Below are 21,413 nucleotides of genomic sequence, written 5' to 3'. Positions count from 1 at the left end.
TTCTTGTTTCTGGCCTTGAAGTATAAAGGAGGCAGAAATAAAAGCCCAACAAATACACTAGATGGGAATATACAGGAGACCCTCATCACAACAAACTGGACTTCCAAAAGGCTGTTCCTTCAGGAAGAAGTCAGAGTTGTAGTCATCTTGTCTGTTCGTGAGGCCTCAAACTTGAATTTAGTTTAAGGTCATGAATTCTGCACATGGTGAAAGAAAATGAACCTTTCTCCTGGAGCGATGAGCTTTCATCTTAGACTTCAGGTTATTCTTAGAAATATTTTCTTCAAGTGCTACTAGATACCTAAGGAAACAAAACACTAAGAATGAGAACTGGTATTGTAGGAAAAAAAGACGAAAGACACAGACTGCAAAGATGTCAGAGTAGAGTTAACCAACACAATATAGTATGAGTGTGTTTATTATGTTTAAAGGAATACTAAGATAAGTCTAGGTTTATCTTCATAGAAACAGAAAACATACAAAATAGCTAGTTGGAAAAATGGAAGAAATTCTAGAGATGACAATATAATAGCTGGGAATAAAGTATAGTCTTAACAGGTAGATTAAACAGCAAACTAAGCAGACATACGTAGAGAATTAGTGAATTGGGAAATAGGCCATTAGAAATTATCCAGAGATCAGGACAAAAATCTTAAAAAACATAAAATATACTGAAGAGGAAGAAGACAGGGAGGATGTAGCACAATGTTTAACATACGTTTTATCTGAGTTCCAAAAAGGGACAGGAGAAAAATGGCTGAGAATTTTCTGAAACTCATCAAAGAAACCAATCCGTATATTCAAAATGGAACATAAATCAAAATGTAAAACTTAAGCTGAGCTAATTTCCACCTCTGCTTGGAGTTTTTTCTCCATCGTTCTTACCCATATTAGCTCCTCTCACCTTTGGTCTCAGGTAGTTTCCTCTCTTCTAGTCCCCAATCAACCCAAAGAATTCCCTGGTCCAATCCAAAGTGGCCTCAAAGTTATTTAGTACTTCAGATTCTTGCTTGTTATCTTTACTTTGAGTTTTCTGCAAGTATTGTTTGTTTGCCCGGTCGGTTTTCCTTGAACCCTTCTCTGTACTGCAGATTCTGTGAGGGCAAGGTCTGTGTCTCCAGCTCGCTGCTGTGTTCCCAGTGCTGGGCACAGTGTCTGCCATACATTGGCCACCCAGGATTGATTGACTGAGAATAGGAGAATGAGTATTTCCATAATTTTCTTCTTAATAAGTAGAGGTGGGAAGACACACAGAAATACATATGATACTGTGTTTGAGGGCATGAAAGATTATGGGGAGCCCTTTCTCTTCTCAATTCCAGAGGCTTTGGGGGGATATAATCAAATTTTGATAGATTACTATGAGAAATAAGCTTGGGATAATTGAATTTTTAATTTCCAGACTTAATGTATTTAACATTTTAACCTCAATGTTTTGTTTAGCATAGCTGTAGAAAATTTTACTTAATTGGTACCCTAAGGGGAAAACTGTCTGAAAATAGGCGGGAAATGAGGTATTTGAACACATATTTTATCTCAAAACACAGCACAGCTGTATTTATCGAGGCTCAATCTCCAGTCCTACAGTGTACATGACTTCTCTCTGTCTGTCTCCCTCCCCCACTGTTGTCCTCTCCTTCTCCCCTGTCCTCCCCCTTGTCCTTCATATCTGTTCCTTCTATTGCCTTTTTTAAAAGTTATAAACATAAATCAATGATTTAGAAGTTAAGAAGCCACTGGAAACAGAACTTTAGATTTATGATGTTATCCTTAACTATAGCGTAACGATCAAATTATTTTGGTCAGATTCTTATAGAAACACCCTGTGAGTCACTCTTTGATATTATCTAGGATGGAGACATATTGAAAACTCACTGAATTTACTAGTTGGATTAATGTAAACCAGTGATTTTCAACATTGGCCTTATACTGGCATCATGTGCATTCTCTCAAAATACTGAAGCCCAGGCCCCTCCCATACAGATTCTGTTTAATGGGTTTGGGTTCCACACCTGGGTATTTTGAACAGTGTCCCTAGGTGATTCTGATGTGCAAGCAGGATGNCTATTGCCTTTTTTAAAAGTTATAAACATAAATCAATGATTTAGAAGTTAAGAAGCCACTGGAAACAGAACTTTAGATTTATGATGTTATCCTTAACTATAGCGTAACGATCAAATTATTTTGGTCAGATTCTTATAGAAACACCCTGTGAGTCACTCTTTGATATTATCTAGGATGGAGACATATTGAAAACTCACTGAATTTACTAGTTGGATTAATGTAAACCAGTGATTTTCAACATTCGCCTTATACTGGCATCATGTGCATTCTCTCAAAATACTGAAGCCCAGGCCCCTCCCATACAGATTCTGTTTAATGGGTTTGGGTTCCACACCTTGGTATTTTGAACAGTGTCCCTAGGTGATTCTGATGTGCAAACAGGATGTGCAATAATTAATATTCTTATTATTCTTTATTAATAATAATTAATTATTATCAATTAATGACCAGTGACCTACAACTCTGTTATTCAAAGTGTGATCACTCTACCAGCAACATCAGCCTTGCCTGGGAGCTAGTTAGATATGCAGAATCTCAGGCTCCACCCACTTTCCATCTATCTAATCAGGATGTTCATTAAAACAAGATCTCCAGGTGATTTGAGCAGCACTAATCTATAATTTCCATTGTTAGTTAAAAAATATGGTATCAAGCGCACTTGAGGTAAAGCCTATACACTAGGCTTCCACAACAGGATTTGCATGCCAACCAGGAGGTAGTAGTTTGTTCTAGATCCTGTCTACATTGGCTGTATTTTTTGTAATTATCACCTTAAATAGTTGTTATACACCATATACATGCATAACATGTAAACCAATGCCATATGGATGTGAAAAGAAATACTTTTTTCAGAGTAAAAATTGAGTGCTTTCAGAAAAGCTGACAAAAAACTGCTACAAAATGTGGTTTCGAACTAGATGGCAGTAAGACAATGGTAGAATGTTGTAGAAGAAAACAGTGTTAGAACAGTCTTTTAGATTGCTCGGCAAGTATGTCTCTTACTCCACTTTAAACACAACATTAGAAATTATAGGCAGCGCATTGTAAGTTTGATTTATATATGAAGACTACAATGAAGCACAATCAGAGAACCCATCCAAACTAAGGAAAAGTGTACTACTTCAAAACATTGTTGAATGTGGGTGGATTTGTGTTTTAAATGAAAATGTTGAAGGTACATGTTTATTGTGGTCTACAATTTCTCACCTTAAATGATGTTTTTAAACAATGGACCAAATAGCCTTCCAGATAACAGGATAAAAGCTTTCTACTGAGTATCAATGTGGTTGTCCCCATTTAAATGTTAGTTGTACTTTTCTCTTTACCTAGTCCTTTATTCTCTGCATAGTAAAATAGTTTTCAGCTTAGCTGCCCCTGGGCAGCCTTAAAAAATAAACAGTCTCAGGTCTCACCCTCAGAGATTCTTATTAATTTGTCTGGCATGCCGCTGGGGGATAGAGTTTTAACGTTCTTCAAGTTCTTTTAATGTGCATCCATCCACAGTTGAGAGCTGTTGGCCAACAGGTTGGGAGCATATACATCGATTATGTAGTCAGTTTATAATAAATCATGGTGCATGCACTGGCTCACAGTGCCCGTGGAGTCATGGATGAGACATGAGACAAATTCACACGGACTACTGAGTCCTGTGGAGGAAAAGGGATGTTATGGCTACTCCTTCAAGGGGGGAGTCCCCCAACCCTTGCCTAGACAGGCTTTTCTTGTTTTGGGGGGGCAAAAGTTCAGGTACAACTTATTAATCATTGTCAGGCAGTAAACAGTAGGTAGTATACAAAGAACCATTAGGGCTTCTTCTAAGTCAGGGTCTGTCAGCTAAAAGGCTACAGAACTTTGGGAAAATAAACTCATTTTCTGCTCGGGCCTTTGTCATTTAACTAAAAGCATTCTTAGCAAAGCAGGCTTCACAGGATTGTTAGGAATTCTTTCTTATACCAGATCACCCGGGATCCCACTGTAGCCAGCAAAGGGCTGCACCGCCTTCCCCATCACAGGTTTTCAGGCTTAAGTGGATTAGAGCCAGGAAGTGCTTCTCCCAGAGGACATGGGGACTTGGGCTATGTCAGAATAGCTGGGGGGTGAGTGTCTATCACTCTTTGTTGCTGCCCCCCAAGTCTTTCCATGATGGCCTCCCAAGTGATCGTGTCTGGCCTAGGTTGCCCCTCCTCTGAGGAGTCGTACCTGTCATGGTCATGAACTAACTGACCATGCTTTGGGGGCAGGGGGAGGAAGCAGAGGCAGCGTTTGCTAGTGGAGACAAGCTTTGTCTCCTTGTGGCTGGCATTCCGGAGGTCACTCACTCATCCTCAGCCATGGAGGGTTTACAGCTTCTGAAACCAGGCAGAGCAGTTCCCAACAAAATCAGTTCCAGCTTGTATAGGTATCCTGACTAGATGTCATTTAGGATCAGGTACTAAGTGTGTCATTATGATTATTATTCTATTCTGTTCTCTGAATGTATCATTAGTAATTTTTCACTCATTCAAATCGTTGAATATTTTTCCTCATTTTCAAATGCTCCTCATCTGTGAAGCATATCCAATTCCACCTTGGCCAGACTTTATTTTCCTTTTGGTTCCAACACTGCTTCTGAGTTGGATGCAGTCAGTTGCACATGTGTTCATCTGTTTCCTGAGCTAGGCTGCATTATCCACCAGGCGGGAAGGCACCTTCCTAGGACAATGACTGGCAGGCAGCAGGTTATCCTAAGTGCTTCCCATTTCCACCGGGTATCACCACTCTTGCTTCACATCTTTAATGAAACTATTTTGCTTTCTGCTTTCCTTTCTCCTGCTCCGCCTCAAGTATACCTTAACGTTTTTCTGTCCCGCAGCTTCCACTGCTCCCCTCTGTGTCCTCATTGTGCTGTGTCTTCTATGTGTCTTGTTCTCCGCCGATCTGGCTCCCTTTACCTGTGTCTCTTCTCTTCCCCTGGCTCACGTTCTTGGTGTAATGCCAGGAGTTATTAATATACCTCTTAGGAAACTGCACTTAAAATATGTCCTCCTGAGAGAGCTACCTGCTCCCCATTCTTTTTCTCTATGTTTTGCCCATACACAAGAGGCTATTTTTAAACCAAAGCAATTGCTGTTTCAGGGTCTTTACTTGTTATCTCTTAGTTGAGCACTAATGTGTGGTTTACAATGAAAAGGATCATACTTTGCAATTTACAACACATTTCCGTGTTCGGCACCTCCTTCGCTGTAATATTGAAACAATGTGTGTCTAAAAGGTGCCAGTTGTTTTGGAAAAATATTTCACAAAGTTGAAGTTTAAGTTTTGACCAAGTTCACTAGATTTTCAGTGGTAAGAAAATATACACAGAAAGACTTTCAGATGAATTGTAGTCCTGGCTTTGAAACTGATAGTGTGTGAACTTTTTCTTGTATGTGATACATTGTTTTGTTTTAAAATGATAAAACATGTAACCTCGTGTTGTGTTCACATTTTGTTGCTTTTAATGGTATTCAGGTATTAATAAGAATACTATATTTTTCTCCAAATCTTTACCTCCACTTATTAAATTTATTTTTCTTATCACCAGGAGATGGAAATAAATTGGTTACATTGTCTTATTTAGACACTTCATTCTATGCTCTCCAAGCCAGGATCAACAATAATGCCAGTGACAGAAAGGTAGCTAAATGAAAAGAATTTCAGAATATACTTAGTTGCAATTTAAATGGGTAAAATTAAATTAGGGACAAAAGCACTGAATCCCTCCTTCTAGCTATAAAATCAGCCTTGTTGCTCTTATCCTTTGAATATCCAATTCTTATTTTCCCAGAATATGTAGCTCCTCTAACCCAAAGGCTGATCTGGACAGGGTATTAGAATCTTCGCTGTTTTTCTGTTCTGGAACTTATTTTTGTTTGCCTCAGCATCTCTCTACTGCTAGATTTATGGTGTTGACGGGCCAGTTCCCTTTTTGGAAGAACAGGCTTCTGACCTAAATTAAGGCCCCCTAGGAGAAGCATGACTAGGTCCTTCAGAATCCCAAGGACATGATATATGTGAAATGAGAAAGGAGAGTTGTACATATACTTTATGATCTCATTTCCTAAACTCTAATATTAGTTTCGCAAACAACTGAATTCCCAAACAACCAGTGAGATTTAGTTAAAGGAAACAATTATGTATAATGAATGAATTTGTGCATTATTTAAATACTGTGAAATTCTGATCACTTTAAATAATACTGACTGTAAAAAATCAGGTTTTATGTGGAGGAAGGAGGTTCTGTCATTAAACAGTCCAAGCTGTCTTCTGCTGTGAATGCTACCTCGTTGTTCCTTTTCCACGTCGCTGCTGTGACAGTAGCCAACTGCGTTTTCATTGACTGATAGACAAACCTGCTCCCATCTCAGGCGCTTCAGCTCCACTGCAGTGGAAGGGAAGCTGCCAAGTTATCAAAAGGGCGCACTATCTCTGGGAGACCCAATTTAGGGGACCTTTATTATGAGACGCAAAGTCAAAGGATAAGGCCAAATTTAAAGCGAAATGTGCCACTCAGAGAGATTCAGTTGAATCGTTTTTGGGCTTTTCATCAAGCAAGAAGCTGGAAGAGAACTTAAAAAATTCAGCAAACCATTAGAGTTTATTATGCAGGGCCCATGCCAGGAACTGAATGAGATCCAAAGACAAAGAAGACGCTCACTGCCCATGTCCTTCTCTGGGAGAAATGCACAACTACCTAGAGAAAAGGAAGTTGGGTTTAAGTGCTCTAAAAGATTTAAGCATTGTAAAAGAGGGAAAAATTAACTTATAGCAGTCAGTGTTCAAGAGGTTTAGTACAACCATATTGTTAAGAACTGATTCCAAGTGAGTCCAGATTACCAAAAAGAGTGTGTGCGCTACAGCCTTTTAGTGATTTCAAAACACTTTCAGATATTTTTTTATTTGACTCCACAGAATTTTAGCCTGCTTCGGGAATGCATTTATTGTACATTTTTAAAAGCTTAAATAAAAATAATTATAGTTAATGAGATATATTTTCACCCAGCAGCTTTGATTTGTATCTCACTGACAAAGATCATGTTGGCTCAGCATGAAATAATTGCCGTTGGACATGGGATCTCTAAAAGCCCCCCCAGAGGAAATGGAGCTTTCAAAGAACATCATATAAAAGCTTACTAAACACAACTCTGTCCTTTACAGATGGCTTAAACAATCTAAAGATCACTAGTAAGCTGGTGTTTTTGAACAAAATTTTAAAGAAACCATAAATACCATTTCATACCCATGTGAGTTATATTGGTTTTCTTCTTAGCATTGGTAACTTTTAATTTTGTGTCAGATCATTTTTAAACGTGTTGATACCAATTGGGAGGTTTAAAGTGGACTCACGGTTTTTCAATTCAGTGATAAAAAGGAAAAGCTAAATATGTAGTAAGGAAATGTTTTGAAGTGAAATATGGTATGACGTTCTTTTGCTTGTATGTTTGAAAATATTTTTCCATGGATTTGCATAATTCATTCTACAAAGGTTTGTAGAAGTTTATTGAAATTTCATTCAAGGGATCTGCATTTTCTCTTTCTGCATTAATGACCAGTAAATTAGAATTTTAATGTGTAATTTAAAACTTTTAGAGTTTATTTCCTTCTTTCACTTACTGTTTCTCAATTTGTGCTATAATTTAATTTTCACTCCTTTTTCTTACTGGTGACTTTCTAATTTGTACCTTTGTTATATATCCCATCTTTCTTAATTGTTAAAATGGGGGAGGGGAGTGAAGAGAAAATAATTTACATTACTTGATTTTTCAGAGTCCCTCTTAATTATGGGGGCAGCCCTGGCTGGTGTAGCTCAGCGGATTGAGTGCAGGCTGTAAAACAAAGGGTTGCCAGTTCAATTCCCAGTCAGGGCACATGCCTGGGTTTCAGGCCAGGTCCCCAGTATGGGGCACATGAGAGGCAACCACACATTGATATTTCTCTCCTTCTTTTCCTCTCTCTTTAAAAACGAATAAATAAAATATTTTTAAAAATTATGGTGCTAGTAACTATGTAGTTAGTGATGTTTAATATGGCCCTGGTAAAACATATATACCAATTGTTGTATCATCCTATTGCATTCCCCCAAGTTCTAACTGCATCACCACCAATGACTAGAGAGTCTGTGCACTGGACAGCTCTGGGTGACACGAGTCACCTAGACTGTGGTGTGGATTATACAAATGCATATATCACAGTCACAGGAAATATATAGTTAACATTGATTAATAATAATAATTTAAGAATAGATATAATGCTCTGTGTTAGTCTGATTTCATGGGGGCCTAACTTTCTGTCTGCAAAGTGATAAGCCTAAATGCATTAATTAATATCTATTTCCCTAGAAATTTTATATCTTAAAATACATATGTAATATAGAAATGAAATATACTCAATAAATTATTTAAACATAGATGTTCAAAAATGTAGCCTAGTTGGTAGAATTCTGCTTTCAGCTGGCGAATGGTTTGGGGCATCCCGAACTGGGGCTCAGCTCAGTGCTGTGCGCATGCGTGCAAACAACATGGGTGTGCGAAGTAGGCCAGTGATGGAGTCTTTGACTATGACCATAGTCAGACTATGACCATTGACTATGACCATGTGAGTGCAGTTCAATTGAAGAAGAAATCAATACAGCAAAATGATTATTTCTTTGTTGTTTGGTTGGGGGAGTGATTTTTTTTTTACTTTACACTCTGTGAGGAAAAGGTAAGCAGGCAGGTACATGTCAGGGAATTCTAGAGACTTTCTTGCAGTCATTGTGGTAGCAACAGTGATTTATCATTGTCGTCATCATCATCAGCATCATCATCATGGTCATCGTCATTGTCATCATCACCTCCATGGCTTTGTTTCTGATACCTTCGTCGGCAGCGTTGGTTAAAATTGGGCAGTAGCTCTGCTCCGCTTTCCTTCTTGTTATACTCAGTCTCTCCAGGGCTCAGTTCCTTCCTCTTGCCTTCTGCCTGCCTATGGATCTCATTTTGATAAGCTTTTTGGATTTTTCCTTAAAGTGGATCTGCATTTTATATCTGTCTCTATTTTTTCCCCTTAAAATTTTAGTCTGTGTTCCACTGCCTGATGCCCTTATAAGCAACCTACGCTTGTAAACTACACCTCTTCGTGGTTTAAAGTGAGTTCATATGATAGCCACCTGTGCAGGGTGCTGGCTATTCTTTCTGGACACCCCTCACTCCCAGGTCCATTTTCTTTCCTTCTCCTTCCTCCTCTGTGCCTCAGGAGCCAGACTTCTGCAGACTGCATCGCCCTGGTCTCCTCGCCAGCTGGCATTGGATAGGGTTTGCCAACCGGAGGACTGGCAGGAAATTGGAAGGCAGGAGGAGGGAGTTGGCCATGTTTCTTCCCTGCACCAGCCTGTGTTTCTGGCGGTAGCTGTGTGTCTCACAATTGCACTCTCACTAGGCAGCCTCTCTCTCCTTTGTAACTGGCTCATACTGGGCTCCAGTAAAACTGTTTCCTTTCCTTGCTGCTTAGTCTACAGTGATGATGACTTCAGGTTTGCCAGAGTCGGGGTCCTTCCCCAGGCCTGATTTGCTTCCTTAGCCTTGATCTGGTCGTCCCCGGTTAGAAGTTCACTACTCAGTCTCCTGTGCTGATACATATAACTTACTAATTTCCCAGTTGTAACACTTCAGTTTGGCTTTTATTGTAGTTAGCTGTGTATGAACCTGTCTGACCTACTTCATAGAAAGGGCAGGAGTTTTGGCTTGTTTATCTTTTTTCCAATACATTGTTATTGTTGTTATTACTTCCCTTGAATATAAGAATCTGCATTTATTTTCATTTTTAAAAATCAAAGTATAATATACATATACAGTAAAGTACATAAAATACACTTTTCTTAATTGATAAGTCATTGAATCCTGGAACCTAGGAGACTACCAACATATTATACATTATGTAATATGTAATATTAATAAATACATATTAATAAATACATGCTTTTTACCCCTTCAATCTACTCTTAAGTCCCAGAGCTGTCTCAAGGCTATTTTCAGGGTTCCTTGTAGTATTTTTAGGAATGATTATGGATTTTCTGAATTCAAGATGAGAATCACTTACTTGGGGTTCTCCCTGAGCTAAGTTCTCCCTGTTTGTGCTCATTGCTTGAAAGGAAATGGAGCAGTCTGGACCTCATTTGTTTCTGTGTCCCTCCCTCTGCCGAGCTCCATTTGGTGCCCTATCATCCCATAAGCTGCCTATTCGAATCTCTTGAATTAAGAGTTTAGAACAGGCAGTCCATCTGCTATGCATGAATATTAGATTATCATAAGACACTGTATAAGGAGAACTTACCCTTGTGTTTTTTAAAGTGTTTCCTTTTCCTTCTGTTCTAAGAAAGGCTTGGAACATCCGTTTTTTTCTTCAACATGGACTTAAAGTAGGCTGAAGTTATCAACATATATATATATATATGTATATATATAACAGTCTTAGAAATGTTTGAATGGCAGGTATTTAATAAGAGTAAGAAAGCTTTGTTTATTCTCATTATTTTATAAATATGGTACTTATTAAGTATAATTGAACACACGATATGCCAGATCATGGTATTTTGAGGTTACTGAATCGCATAAGAGAAAAAAAACACACTTAAAAATTATGTGTTGGAGAGATATATTTTATAATCAGCCAGGTTCATTAAGTAAATGCACATGCTATTTATTCATAGTATGACAGATAGTATGCAGCTGACAAATTTGTAGTGTTGTTTTGAATATTCATGAGTGAGCAAGCTTCAGCCAGTTTTAAGGAGTGAAATTTATGCAAGTGAGTTGTATTCTTTGCCAGCATGATCCAAAACTTGAGCATCAATTTGCCAGTGATATATATTGTGCAGGGAAATTATTAATAAAAGCTGAGTAAGGACATCATTTATAGGGTGGCATTTAAGAAATATGCATGCTTTCCATTATGTAAATGTACAGTTTTTAAATAATCAGTTCATTTTTCCACAAAGGTGAATGTTGGGCTACATTTTAAATACAAATTTTTGCCCAATCATATCTATATTTACTATTGTTAATAAAACTATGTCTAATTCTTTATTAAAAATTGTTGTATGCAACTTGATACTTTAAAGGCAATGTTAATATATAAATTCTGAAGGTAGAAAGCCTTTCTTCTATTCTTACAATAAAATTGAAGGGAAATATACACATTGACCTTGTCAAATTCACGTGGTTAAAATAGAAAATGGAGTTTTGTAAGTAGGGCTGACAAACTGTGCACGTCTTTTCCTGTCAGATGATCACTCCGCTGCTCTTCGGAAGCCTGAGCTGGAGGTGATACAGATGTTAGGGGGCTTCAAAGCGTCTGCAATGTCGAGGGCCCTTTCAAAGGAAAACGAGGCAAAATTATGAAAACGAAGCTGCTGCAGGGTCTTAGAAGGAGGTCTAAGCCAGACACTGACACTGAAGGTTGAGCTTCATTAGCTTCGCACTGAGTCTGTCTCTGTGTAGGTGATGAGTCAACATGGGTTGTGTGAAGCCTTCATTTCAAAACGAGCAGTTGCCATTGGCTAAATGTTTTTGTGCATTGTAAGTAAATATTTTGAAAGGTCTCACAAAGTCATTTCATACTTTCTATGTATTTTCACTAGTTAAAACTGTTTTCCCCACTGAACCTGAAGTTCTGTTTTAAATTGTTATGGAAGCAAGGCAGGCCCAGATCAAGACATTTCAACATCCTAATAGGGTGCCCACACCCACATGTACTTATAAATAAAATATTACTAACCCATAGAACAGAACATGTACATGTATGTGTTGGAATTAATATACCTTCTTTTTTATTATTATTTTTAAAAAAATTATTATTGCTCAAATACGGTTGTCTCTGTTTTCCCCACCCCAGCCATCCCCACCTCCCACCCTCAGTCCTACCCCACTTTGGCTTTGTCCATGTGCCCGTTACACATGTTCCTTGACAACCCTTTCCCTTTCCCCTCATCATCCACTCCCCCCACCCTCTGGTTACTGCCAGTTTGTTCTTTATTTCGGTGTCTCTAGCTATATTTTGCTTGCTTGTTTGTTTTGTTGATTGGGTTCCACTTATAGATGAGATCATATGGTATTTGTCTTTCACTGCCTGGCTTATTTCAGTTTTTTGATTTACAATTCTGTAATATATAAGATGAACTTGTCTCATCACCCTGATTTGGAGCTGCCCTAAGCACATGCTTAATATTCCCTGCGTGGGACATCATTTAGCAGGCAAATAACTGGGTGAGGCACTGCTCATTGACACTTCTTTTTCAGGGCCTAATTCCGACTTGCCATTGCCCCTTATCCTCTCTGTACCTTATTTTGCTCTCTGAACTCAAAGGGCATGATAATAACTTGAGCCAGCATGTGTCTTGTATGTTAGATTGAATTTTGGTTTATAGGTATTCAAACACCATGAAAAGGCAGAAGAACATCAAAATGCTGCGGCAGAGTAATCTGAACATTTCTAAGCTATTTTTCCTAATGAAAAATCAAAAATAAGTGTAAATGTATTTTTTTTATTCCAAAGCAATATGCCAATTTCAAGGACGAACCTACTTTGAAGGAGAAAGAAATACAGTCTATTCCTCTTCTGGAGTTTGTGTTCTCTATGAGTGCAAGGTAAGGAAGCTTCATGAGCTTTTCAAAATTCTTCCACTTATGCAAACACAGTAAATGTTTCTTTAAAACCTCACGTTGCAATACCTTTAAATCATCTAAGAGAACATTTAAGATATTAGTTGTAGTTCAAATATATGCAAATTTCCATTATCTTACAACCATGTAAATTAATGGCTGTAAAATAATTTTACCAATAAATAAAAATGCCCTTTTGTCAAATTAAAGTTTAATGAAGTTATACTTTCCCAGTTTGAATCAGCTCCTTCTATTCTGTTTGAAAGACAAAGTAGGTAAAGATAGCCTGGTGTCACTTACGGTTTTGACGCATCTGAGAAATATCACTCAGTCTAATTAAAAACAAAACATAAAACTAATCTAATAAAAATTCGCTGCTGGATGGTGACGAGAGTGATATTAATCTCAACCCTTCTGGGAGGGATACCTTACATGATTTTAAGGAGAACACTTTTTAAATTTACTGCCATGGTCCCTTGAAGTTGTTTCTGAAGCAAATGTGTTTTAACTCTGCCTCTTGATCTGCTAATTGAAAAACTAAATATGTTTCATGACACTTTTCATATTTGCCTTTTATAAAATGTAATGTTATATTTCAAGCTGCATGGAAAACTGTCTGCATATAAATTTTCTGCTTTAGGGTTCCATTTCCACTTGATTCTTAATTTTTCTTCTTTAAATTCATCCCATATGTAGGTTTTGGGGATGAGTATAGATTATTTGGAAAATTAGGATAAGTGATTTATCGTGCTGGCACCACCAGTAAACTGTGAGCATTTATATGAGTATTAAGTGTTGGGGAAAAGAAAATCCTAACAATTTTGCCAAGATAATTGAATGTGAAGAAAGCCAACTACATACTTCATGTATCTTATGTTGGAAGACGTTGGGGATAAGCAAAAAGCAGACGTAATGAGGCAAAACTCTGACAGATTTGATTTCTAGAAAATGAAAGCTCTGATTTCTTGATGCTCATTATAAAGTATCCTATCGGCTCCTCTGTGAACCTGGTCGCCTATGATGTAGGTTACCATCCTAAAAAGAAGGGGCTGAGGCGCAGGAGCGTTATCAACATCAATTGCTGAACCATGTTTCAAGGTGCATGTTTCTCGAACAGCGTCCCTGCACCAGCACAGTTTTGAGGGGAGCATAAAAGATCGGGAGGCTTAGGAGGGATTTCTAGTGACTCCAAATGGAGAAAAATGGAACCAGAGAAAAGTTACTCAGGGAAAGCGGAAAACTTTTGTCAGCTGCTTTCTAATGGTAAACTCTAACTTTGAAATATCAGCCCTAAATTTTAAACTCTCGAGGGCGTTTGACGTTTCCCTGCCTAATGGGTGTGTGTTTGTGTGTGTGAGTACTTTTCATCAGACCAGTGTGTTCCATCACACTGACCGTTGTGGTTTAGAAATATACTGGGTTAGCTGCCTGTTTGATTTTAAAATAGCTATAAAATGCTTTAATTTTAAATTGGTTTAGTGAGAAGTCCCTGTAGACAAGTCTGTGGGTGCTTAGTGAATATTGGGTGAATGAACAAATGTTACGTTTTATTTACTCAAACAAAAGGTGCTATTTTGTACCTTCGGGTTCTGTGCTGTCCAATAGAAATATGATACAAACAACAAACATAATTTTTATTGGGCTAAATTCTCTATATTAACCCAATAAAACCAAAATCAAAATATTATTTTAGCAGGTAATCAATAAATATAACATTTTGATGAAATATATTGCATTCTTTTGTCATACTAAGTCTTTAAAATCTTGTTGGTATTTTATACTTACAGTGTTCAAGAGCTGTGTGGAGCTAGTAGCTACAGATTATACAGCACAGCTCTGCCTGGATGTCATAAGCTTTTGTACAATAGCTCTTGACTAAATTCTTGACAGTAAGGACTTCCATTGTTTCTTCTCCCTCAGGCCCCTTAGCTTCTGTATTTACACATTTACATAATTGACAGCTCTCTTATTCTTTCGTTTTCTGGGCTGTCAATTCCAGTCCTTCTTTGTTCCTTTATTGTCAGTTTTGTGTCCTTGAAAATGTGTCCTGGGAGTATATGACTTTAATGGTAAAGCAGAAAAACACGGTGCTTCTGGAAATAAGATCAGAATGGATACTGCCATGAAGTCAGAGGAAGAATGGCATTTGACTCCACTGTATACAATTGTCCTGCCACGTTCTTGATAAGAGATTATGATACTTTGAAGAAGGTCTTTTTCATACATAAGCCAGGAAGAGGGAGATGTTGAAATGGGTATCTCTTCTCTGAAAACAGTTCTTATAGAAATGGTAAGAAAAAATATAGGCTATCGAACAGTATTAAATGAAAGCCTGAAAGTCCCAATAGTCATTTGATTACTTAAGTATGGCTAAGCAAAATATGAGATAGTTAATGACCCTGTTCTCAAAGGGTTAGAGATTGACAATATAGAAGCCAAAGTTTACTTCGAGGGCAGGGTTACTGCATTTATGAGAAGAGTATTTTGTATTTTGTTTTCTCCGTGAAAAGAATTTTATCTACTTTGATTGCTAGCGCTATAATAATTTTACATTGATTTATTCATTCATTTAAGAAAGATTTTTTTGAGTGCCAATTACATGCCAGAAAATTATGCTAGGGATTCATTTACAAGAGATGCAAATCCCACCCTCGTTGCCCTTATAGTTTTGTTGGGGGATCCCAAATATTCTGTACCAGACTCACCTGTGATAATCTCTTTATAGCAGTTTAGAAAAGCTTGAAATGAGAGTGTTTAAAAAAAGCTCAATTTTATATATATTGTTTCTTTCAGTGAGCTGTTGATCTAATTCAAGCTGCATCTTTGCCCAAATTGGCATCTGGGTGGGCACATGTGTTGTAAAACTAACAGATTTTTTCAGCATTACCCTGAAAACTTGTTATGATTGGCAAATTGGAGACATGGCTGCAGATCCATTTTAAAGAGCTTTTCAAGTGCTGCTTGTCCGTTTTAAAGGCTTTCCAGCTGTGATTTAAGGTCATTAATGAGCCTGTGGCCTACGCGGAGGTTCTCGGGATGAAATTTTTGGTTTTATGTTGGAAGAGCCTTTTCAGATACCGAATCTGAAAATGCAGTAAGTCCTAATTAAGAAGTTTGAAGCGTTTATTTTCTGCTGTCTCACAGGACCAGACTATGAAGCTGGTTGAGAGTTCAGGCTGCCCAGCTTTGGATTGTCCGGAGTCTCAACAGATTACCTTGTCTCATAGCTGTTGCAAAGTTTGTAAAGGTAAGACTTTGTTGTAAAGAAGATTTATGTATAAATAAATAAATAAATAAAATTAAAAAAAAAAGGCCCTGGCTGGCGTAGCTCAGTGGATTGAGCACAGGCCTGTGAACCAGAGGATCGTGATTCGATTCCCAGTCAGGGCACATGCCTGGGTTGCAGGCCAGTTCCCTGCAGGCCAACTCCCAGCAGGGGACGCGCGAAAGGCAACCATACATTGATGTCTCTCTCCCTCTCTCCTTCCCCTCTAAAGATAAATAAATAAATAAAATTAAAAAAAAGAAGATTTATGTATGCGGGACATTTTAGGAGGCTTTTTCAACTGAGATGAAAGAGAAATTTTATAAGCAAGGCATTTCCAAAGACTAGTAGTATTTCCCTAAGTGGGTTCCTGATTTGGCACACAGTAAGTATAGTTATGGATTAATATCTAGATGCTGTCATGTAGTTCTGCGAGGTATCTTACACCATTCTCAAGCTCTGGATTTCTAAACTTTTCTCTGTACTCAGGTCTGAGTCAACGTGGTACTGCTGAAGAAATTTACACAACAGTGCTGACCTATTTTATTAGTTAGTTTGTTTGCTTTTCATTGCTCTTCAGTTGGTGCCTATAATTGACTTAGCACACTTTCCATTTTGATTACTTCAGGTCCTTCTCTTATCATTTCCACTCTCTTCACACATAGGTTTCTATACTCTCCAGGAGAGAAAGGCCATCAGACATGCTTTGCTTGTTTCGTGTTGCCTCTGTGACCAATGGCCTAAGACCAATAAATAGAAGGGACTTGGATTCTTAGTTCAGTGTAAGAAAATAGTAAAATTTAAGCTATTGAGACATATAATGGGATGCCTTAGGAGGGAGAGAATTCCCCATCACTAATGATTTTTATACTTGGTATTTTATTATAGATTCAAGTAGTAAACTAAAGGATTGATTATATGAAAATTTTAATGGTTCCTACCAGTCATGAAATCATATGTGCCTTCCTTTGTTATTGTGAAATGTTTGTGAATCTGTTTCCTTCATTGAACTATGCACTTTGAAGGCAGGGCTGGGTCTTCATATTGACCTCTGTATCCTTCATTCCTACCGTGACACCTGGGATGTAGTTGGTGCTCATACTTGTGTTATGATGTTGTGTAAAAAACTTCTCTAAATGAGCTACTAACACTTGTTTAAATAATGGCCTTTATGCTGATACACAGGAAAGCTTAACTAGAAAAAAGTAAAATAAAGAAACCTTATAAGACATATACTATTATTTTTTCTTTTAATTTGATCTATAAAAAAGTAGACATAAAATGCCCCTGTCCCATTTTTAGCAGGGTGTTGTTTTTTTTCTTTTTAGCTTCTTCTCCCATCCATTTATTTATGAGTTTTAAAACCTCAGTTCTGTGAAAGGTTCTTGAGGAATTTAGAATGGTTTAAGATTTGGTTTGCCCTTCAAAGAGTTTTAGGGTAGCTCTTGGGAATGAAGGGAAGCCAGTAAAAGGGACTGTAATCAAATAGACAGACAAGGAGGGCCATTCGAGTTTCAGTCCCACAGCACCAGACCCACGACTTGCCCAGAGCAGGGGTGGTATTTGATATGAGTCAAGAATGCTTGTTTCAGTCACTTCACTTAGGAACCGGACAGCTAAAAGTAGGCTGTATTAGTGCCTTTTAAGCTTAAGTGTGCATACAAATAACCTAGGGATGGTTGGAATGCAGATTATGATCCTGTAGGTCTGGGGTCAAGCTCACAAATCTGCATTGGTAATAAGCTCCCTGGTGGTACTGATAAAACTGGTCAGTGGGGCCACATTGAGTAGTTAGTTATCTGTTGCTATACAACAAAAGTAGCTCCAAAGCTCAGTGGCTTAAGACCATCCCCGACAGGGAATCGAACTGGTGACCCTTTGGTTCACATGGCTAGCGGTCAATCCACTGAGCCACACCAGCCAGATCGGGATGCCCCAGTTTAATTTAGCATGTGCTCTATCCCACCATATAGTTATAAGTAATTGGGGCATCAACATGCAGAAGGCTGGGGAGTGCAGATTGTTCTCTCCCAACTTTGGGGTAATTCATGCTTCACTATATTATTCAATTATACCTTTAGAATTTTTATTATCTATATATTACTAGTAACATTACTTGGTTAATTTTTTATATATGGTGTTATTAAACTCATTTTTTTAAACTTTAGTTTCATTACGAAGTAATGCTATCCATAAAATAATGATATTATTTGTTGTTAGATTCATGTATTTCTTCTACACATTAAAAGAAACCCATTGCTGTTAGTACTTTAAAAAAATGTTCACCCAACAGATAACAGATTGATGGTTGCCAGAGGGGAGGGGGACTTGGGGGACTGGATAAAAAGTTGACGATTAAGAAGTACAAATTGGTAGTTACAATGTAGCCATGGGGATGTAAAGTACAGCCTAGGGAATACAGTCAATATTGTAATGACTGTGTATGGTGCCAGGTGGGTACTGGAAACATCAGGGGGAAGACTTTGTAAAGTATATGATTTTCTGACCACTGTACTGTACACCTGAAACTGATACAAAATAATATTGAATGTAAACTGTAATTGAAAAAATAAAATTTAAGTTTAAAAAGTGTTCATCCTCGCGTATGGATCGCACTTTGGGAAAAATTGGGGTTACCCACTGTCTTGCAAACAATGCCAAAATAAGTTAGTTAGTATTCTTTGAGATGCAAGAGATGAAACACCTAATCCAACTGACTGAAGCAAAAAAGAAGGAACAGGTGGCCCCAGGGAGCAGCTTGAATCAGATTTCAAATCCTGCCCCTTCCATAGATGTATCTCTCAGTCTGCCTCCTCTGAAGTGGCTCTATCTTTCAGCTCCATACATTCTTAGGTACACCCCTGACATTCCTAAGCTCATGTCACCATGATACAATTAAGTATCTAATTAAAGGCAGAAGAAAAGTTCAGTATGCTCAAAAGTTGAACAAAGGGCCCAGAATTGAGTTTTATTTGTCTTTACTCACACTGAACTGGATCATAAGCCCCGACCTGAAGAGATTATTGTTTCTAGGCCCGTGGAGTGTCTTGTCCCGTGGGGCGGCAGAGGCCACTTCCCTGTAAACACACAGGCTGACGTCCGGGAGTGGATGTTCATCCGAAGTACGACTAGGTTGGTCTTACTTTTCCAAAAAGGAGGAATAGATACCTGTAGGCAACACCAGCAAATACTCAAAATCAGTGTATCCTCCTCCTGATTATTACACGTAACCTTTATGTATGTTGCCCTTCCTCATAACCTTCTATGTATACCCTTTCCTACTTACTCAGTTATACAGAAATGGATACTAATATTTTATAAAACTACATTTAATAAAAGGCACATACTTCATTGGAAAAGCTCAAAAGGGAACAGAAAAATTGCCATCCTTGAGGTTAAAATCTAAAGGAAAAAATAAAAGAAAGTCTAGATTGTATTATATTAATGATCCATCCATCTATAACTACTACTTGAACTTTCTTCTGTAATAAATATCTCAACATATTTGGTTTGTGGCTTATTAGTACCATTCTAATTGTTCCAATTATTAACAAATTCTATACCATTATGCTTTTACATAGATGATCTCATTTGAACCTTATGTTTTCAAAGGTAGATGTTATCCTAATTTAACAGGTGAGAAAAATGGAAGTTTTGGGAAAGTTAGTTAACTTACACAGTTAATGACACACCAGTAAGTGTAGAGATAAGATATAAATGCAGGTGTTCCTAAGCCGAGCACATATGATTAGAAATGCGACTATTAAGATAATATAGTCATGGTTTATTGCCGACCCATACTCTGATTGTTTGAAGTTATTCCCTATTGATTGGAAACAACCCACTTTAATTGAGTCTGAATTTTCTACTTGTCAGTAGTTAGCCTTTTGACCCTGGTATTTCGTCCCAAAGCATAAAACAACCAATAGATTTGGTAAACTTATTTGTTGAGAGAATAAATCAAAATAGCTATCTGTCATTGTTTAATTAGAATTTTATTGATTAAATTTTTAGTTTTCCAGTCTCTGGACTAATTTAAAAAAAAACACCTGATAAAAACTAAACACGCCCTAACGCACCCTAACAGTGAAAGTGGGATCGTACTGTTATTTTATAGTTGGAACTATAGTTTATAGTTAGTTCTTGGTGCCATTAGACAAAACACTGTGTGGTGGGCGCACACACAGTAGTTGGTGCAGAGATGAGGGCTCTCACTGTTACTTAGGCGGAAAGGAAATGGATGGCAGTAGGGAGGCATGTGTACAGGCAGGGATGGGTCAGACTGGGCAGAGTCTGAAACGTGGGAGGAGAGAAAATACAGCAAAGTGAATTGAGGTAGTTTTGAAAAAATATATAAACTTAGGAGAGAAATATAAAAATGCATCAGGACCTTTATATGTTCTTAGTCATAGCCCTCTAAAAGTCATTTGAAACATTATGGGTGAAATTATACAAGGTTTAGCACTGTGTTGGGAATGTGGTCTTTTAATTCTCTGTGTATCTTAAAGGGTGGGACAATTTATTTTTTTGTCACTTTGTTTCAGTTTAGAATAAATATGGAGTGATTTTTTTCATTTTATTTATTTATTTATTATTTTAAAATTTAGATTTATTTAATTATTGTTCAAGTACAGTTTTCTGTCTTATATTCCCAACCCTGCCACCTCCCCAGTGCTCCCCACCATCCTCCCATTTCCCCCCTCCCCACCTTAGTTATTGTCCATGTGTCCTTTATACTTGTTCCTGTGAATCCTTCCCCTTTTCCCCTGTGATTCTCTCCTCTCTCCCCTCTGGTCCCTGCCAGCCTGTTCTCTATTTCAGTGTCTTTGGTTATATTTTGCTTGCTTGTTTGTTTTGTTGTTTACCTTCCTGTTAAAGGTGAGATCATATGGTAATTGTCCTTCAACACCTGGCTTATTTCACTCAGCATAATGCCTTCTAGTTCCATCCATGCTGTTGCAAAGGGTAGGAGCTCCTTCTTTCTTTCTGCTGCATAGAATTCCATTGTGTATATGTACCATAGTTTTTTGATCCATTCATTTACTGATGGGCATCTAGGTTGCTTCCAGCTCTTGGCTATTGTAAATTGTGCTGCAATGAACATTGGTGTGCATAGATTCTTTTGGATTGGTGTTTTAGGGTTCTTAAGATACAGTCCCAGCAGTGGAACTGCTGGGTCAAAAGGCATGTTCATTTTTAGTTTTCTTAGAAAATTCCATACTGTTTTCCATAGTGGTTGTATCAGTCTTCAATCCCACCAACAGTGAACTAGGGTCCCCTTTTCCCCACAACCTCTCCAACATTTGTTGTTTGTTGCTTTGTTCATGATGGCCATTGTGACTGGTGTAAAGTGGTATGTCATTGTGGTTTTAATTTGCATCTTTCTGATAGTTGGCAATATTGAGCATCTTTTCATGTGTCTCTGGATC

At 37.8% G+C, this 21,413-nt stretch overlaps 1 protein-coding gene across 2 annotated transcripts in view; it reads left to right on the top strand.

Moving 5' to 3' along the window:
• The window catches only part of NELL2 (neural EGFL like 2), a 289,076-nt gene that overhangs the window by 95,798 nt on the left and 171,865 nt on the right, over window positions 1–21,413 (top strand). For both annotated transcript variants that reach the window (XM_037061082.1, XM_037061081.1), the window contains exons 11-12: window positions 12,613–12,704; window positions 15,864–15,966. In XM_037061082.1, coding sequence (XP_036916977.1) covers window positions 12,613–12,704; window positions 15,864–15,966 — 195 coding nt within the window. The remainder of the gene's footprint in view (window positions 1–12,612; window positions 12,705–15,863; window positions 15,967–21,413) is intronic.

Source organism: Sturnira hondurensis, unplaced genomic scaffold, assembly GCF_014824575.4.
Source record: "Sturnira hondurensis isolate 20B ecotype Veracruz unplaced genomic scaffold, ASM1482457v3 Scaffold0013190, whole genome shotgun sequence".
Taxonomy (NCBI): Eukaryota; Metazoa; Chordata; class Mammalia; order Chiroptera; family Phyllostomidae; genus Sturnira; species Sturnira hondurensis.
Note: the sequence above shows the minus strand (reverse complement) of the source record. Positions and strands in the feature narration are given on the sequence as shown.